Source organism: Oryzias melastigma, linkage group LG11 (assembly GCF_002922805.2).
Source record: "Oryzias melastigma strain HK-1 linkage group LG11, ASM292280v2, whole genome shotgun sequence".
Taxonomy (NCBI): Eukaryota; Metazoa; Chordata; class Actinopteri; order Beloniformes; family Adrianichthyidae; genus Oryzias; species Oryzias melastigma.
Window position 1 is genome coordinate 2,227,004 of NC_050522.1, and position 3,855 is coordinate 2,230,858.

Sequence of the window (3,855 nt, forward strand, 5' to 3'; positions counted from 1 at the left end):
TTGAAAGTGTCATCTCAGAGTTCTGTTGTTTACTTCTCCTTGCTCACTTTTTTTTGTTGTGTAATTGTGCAACGCCATACGGAACATGAGCAGCGATGGTTCCCATTTCTGCAGCTCCCTCCACGTGAAACATCTGGTCGTCAAAGAAGATGTGCGGCCGGATTTTCTCCAGCATGGGACCTTTTGGTGCACCGGCAAGGAACAAGGCCTCATCCACCTCCAGGCCCCAGGCCCGGAGCGTCTTCAGCGCACGGATCCCAGAGCTTGCTGCACTGCGAGCTGTAACCAAGTAGGTGCGGATGGGGCAGTCCAGGCGCTGGCCTTTAGCATAAAACTTCTTCTGGAGCTTCGCCAGAGCCTCCAGGAAGCCCTTCAGAGGACCCTGCAGAGGGACAGCAGGAGTCATGTCTATGCAGGACAAAAACACAAACTGCTGAGATAAAGAGACAAATTACAGTGGATAAAAAAATTAGCAGAGAATACGTATTTCTAAGTTATAGTAAAGATGTAGTGGTTAAATAAAGGATTTCCACCAACATGATCCAACAATGTGTCCTCGTTTTCCCTCTCGTGCTCGAAGAATTTGTCCAGCCCATGAGCCTTGAAAATGCGTTCCGACTCATCGGAGAAGAGGACGGCGTCGCCGTCAAAGGCCACTCTGAGCTGAGACTCTGACACAGTCGTCATCTTCTCCGGCATGAACATGGTGGCTGCTGCAATGCCTGAACCAAAACAGACAGGACACACGGCTGCTTTCACTCAAACCTTCATCAGAAGAAATGGAGCATTAGATCTGCTCGACTTTGCTTAACTTTATTTTGTAAATACGTGAAGTGATTCAGGTTGTTTGAGTCAATTTTCAACTTTATTTTTTCAGGTGGTAAAGTCCAAAGAATCAATTGAAATGTTGAAAACCAAACCTGCAAACAGACAAAATTGATAAAGGGTTGATTTGGCCCTAAAAGTGGCTCCAAAATATGAGTTTTGTCTGCTTTAAAATAAAGCAATAACAGACTGTGGTACCAAACCCTCCTGAGAAACAACAGATATCAGATCCAGTAAAACTGGTGCTTAGAGATGTCCATTAAACACAGAGCAGGTCATGTTAAAGCTTCCTGGTAAACTAACTAGACTAACTGGTAAACTCAGTTAGTCTAGAATAGCAAATGCAACAATGGCTATTAGAATATGAGAGACTACCAAACAAAGAAAAGTCCAGTAAAAGCTCTTCTCTTTCTTCATATTCAATCCACATACATTTACTAATGACTTGTGATAAAATGAAGCTACTGAAACACAGGTTGGTTTCCTGAGAATGTCCAAATTGGAGTTTTATTTAGGAGGAAAATTCATGAAAACTACATTTAAAGAACCTCCTGTTTCACAGATAAAATGAACCAACATTTCTGTCTGAATTTTATCTTCGTCCAGTTTAAGACTTTGGTTTAGTAAATGTTACATCACTGCAGTGTTTCTTGATGTCTATTTCTCTTTTCCACCAGCTTTCCTCTGGAATAGATAGAAGGCTGGTGGGAGAAAACATCATTTTTAGACGGTTTTAAAATGTCTGAAGATCTTTTTACAACTGTCTAAAGAAGCTCGGTAGACTTGTTTGGTGAACATGTCTGCAACCTTCTGTGCATGCATTCATGACCGATCCCTGAATCATCTCCACCTACAGCAGGTAGATCAACAGCTTTGCTCACTCTTCATGCAAACAAACAATCATGAAGGTGAGCGTTTATTTAATGAACACATTTCTTTCCTGTGTTGAGAGAAGAAGGTTTGTGGTGTAATAAATATAACATTAAAGTTTGGAGCAGAGATTATGCTGATGAAGAATTAGCAGTCAGTCTATGAGTGACGTTGTCACACACATCAAGCATGGATTCTCGGGTTCAAACTTTTGGGTAAAGTTCACTGAGTGGATTAATGAATAAATATTTGACAAAAATTGTGATGCAAACGTAGAAGATTTTAGATTAGTGTTATAAAAATATGACATTTTTCAGCCAAATTATATTTCTACTTTACAGGATCCTCCTAAAGTGTCTCTTGNCATCAAAAACGATAAACGTCTGTAGTAATTAGGTCTCTATTTGACAACACATGACAATAAATATGCAATTAGTTTACAAGTTCATAGAAATGAAAAAGCATATAAATGTGCAACTTTTCCCCAAATTAGATGTGGTTTTAGCAGAAGGTCTGAATAAAGTTAAAAGGTTTTTGAGAAACAAGAGACTTTACTGTGAGAGTTTGGTCATTTGCAGTTCAATGCTTCAATGATTTAAGTCTAAAACTAAAGGTAAAGTACTTTACGCCTGGTTCACACCGGACGCAGAAATGCCGCAGTCCTTCACAGCTGGCTGGCGGAGAATAACCATCGTTTTAGCGTCTGATCTATTTTTCGCGTGAGCCGTGAGCGATCCGCATCAATCCTGGCTGTTACGCCAAGACGCACAAAAAAATTTGGTCAATTTTCAAAATATTCATTCATTCACTCGACCGCTTTGTCCCTTCCGGGGTCGCGGGGGTGCCGGAGCCTAACCTGGCTGCTGAAGGGCGAAGGCGGGGTACACCCTGGACAGGTCGCCAGTCTGTCTCAGGGCCTCAATCACACACACCCATACACTCTCACATTCACACCTAGGGGCAATTTAGAGTCACCAATTAACCTATGAAGCATGTTTTTGGACGGTGGGAGGAAGCCGGAGTCCCCGGTGAAAACCCACATATGCACGGGGAGAACATGCAAACTCCACACAGAAAGCTCCCAGCCGGGATTCAAACCGGGGTCTTCTCGCTGTGAGGCTAGAGCGCTAACCACTGCGCCACCGTGCAGCCCCATTTTCGAAATATACTGTAAGCAATTTTTCACAATAAAATACCAAATCTGTTCATATTTTCGTTTCAAATCAGACTGTAGAGATGAAAATAAACACACAAGTACAATGCACAATCAAGATGGATGATGTCAAATTAGTTGTAGTAGCTTTAAATAACCACAGCTGAGCAGAAGCGCCCGTCGACCGTCTGGTGTGAACTGGAGGCGAAGCGGATATCCCACTGTTACGTCCCCAATAATAAACTGGCCCGGAGTCTAGGGGGGGATAGCCATCAGTGGGGACAATAACATCAAAGATGGACACCAACATAAAAGGAACACAGTTTATTTAAATAAACGGAAAACCTGTGTCCTGAAATGAAGCAAAGAAATTAGTGGTTAAGGTTAAAAAAGAACAAACCAAAATGGAGTAGGGACCTTGGCCAAAAGAAAAAGAAACCAGGGAGACTACTGACCCAGCCATGACAACTGTCGGAGTCAGCAGCTCCCTGCTAAGGGCTGCCTAACAAAACTACCTAATGAACAGAAATTAAACAAAGCCCGCAAATCAGAACTACCAAGGCCCAACCCCAAACTAACACAACAAAACCCAGCAATCTAAGATTGCTGAGGACGAAAAGTAACCCAAACCAACACCACACAGACCACCACCCAGCCTGCTGCTCTGCTCCCTGCCTGGCTTGGTGTGGCCGCCTCTGGCTTAAATGGACACCATCTGCCAATCAAGGCAGATTGGCCACACCTGCCAGGTGAGCCAAAGGGAACTGGATGGGAAAACCAGGCTGCAGCAGCAGGATGTAACACCCACGCACACCGCTTTGCAGCGCTTCCCCGTCCGCTAAGAACCAGGGGTTAGGTTCTTGAAAATTTGTCGCCACAAACTGTAACATTTTCTGTCCTCAAAATTAAGTTACATTATTATTTAATGCAAGCTCCTTGTAAGCATAACTTTGTTTGAGAAAATGGGCCAAAAGTCTTCAATAATATGCAGCAGAGGTGCTATGTGA

At 43.0% G+C, this 3,855-nt stretch overlaps 1 protein-coding gene across 1 annotated transcript in view; it reads right to left on the reverse strand.

The window, feature by feature from the left end:
• nt5c1aa (5'-nucleotidase, cytosolic IAa) overlaps positions 1–3,855 on the reverse strand; it is a gene marked incomplete at its 3' end in the record, with an annotated part of 34,169 nt that continues 30,314 nt past the window's right edge. The window contains 2 exon segments of the mRNA XM_024257942.2: positions 1–382; positions 538–722. Coding sequence (XP_024113710.1) covers positions 44–382; positions 538–722 — 524 coding nt within the window.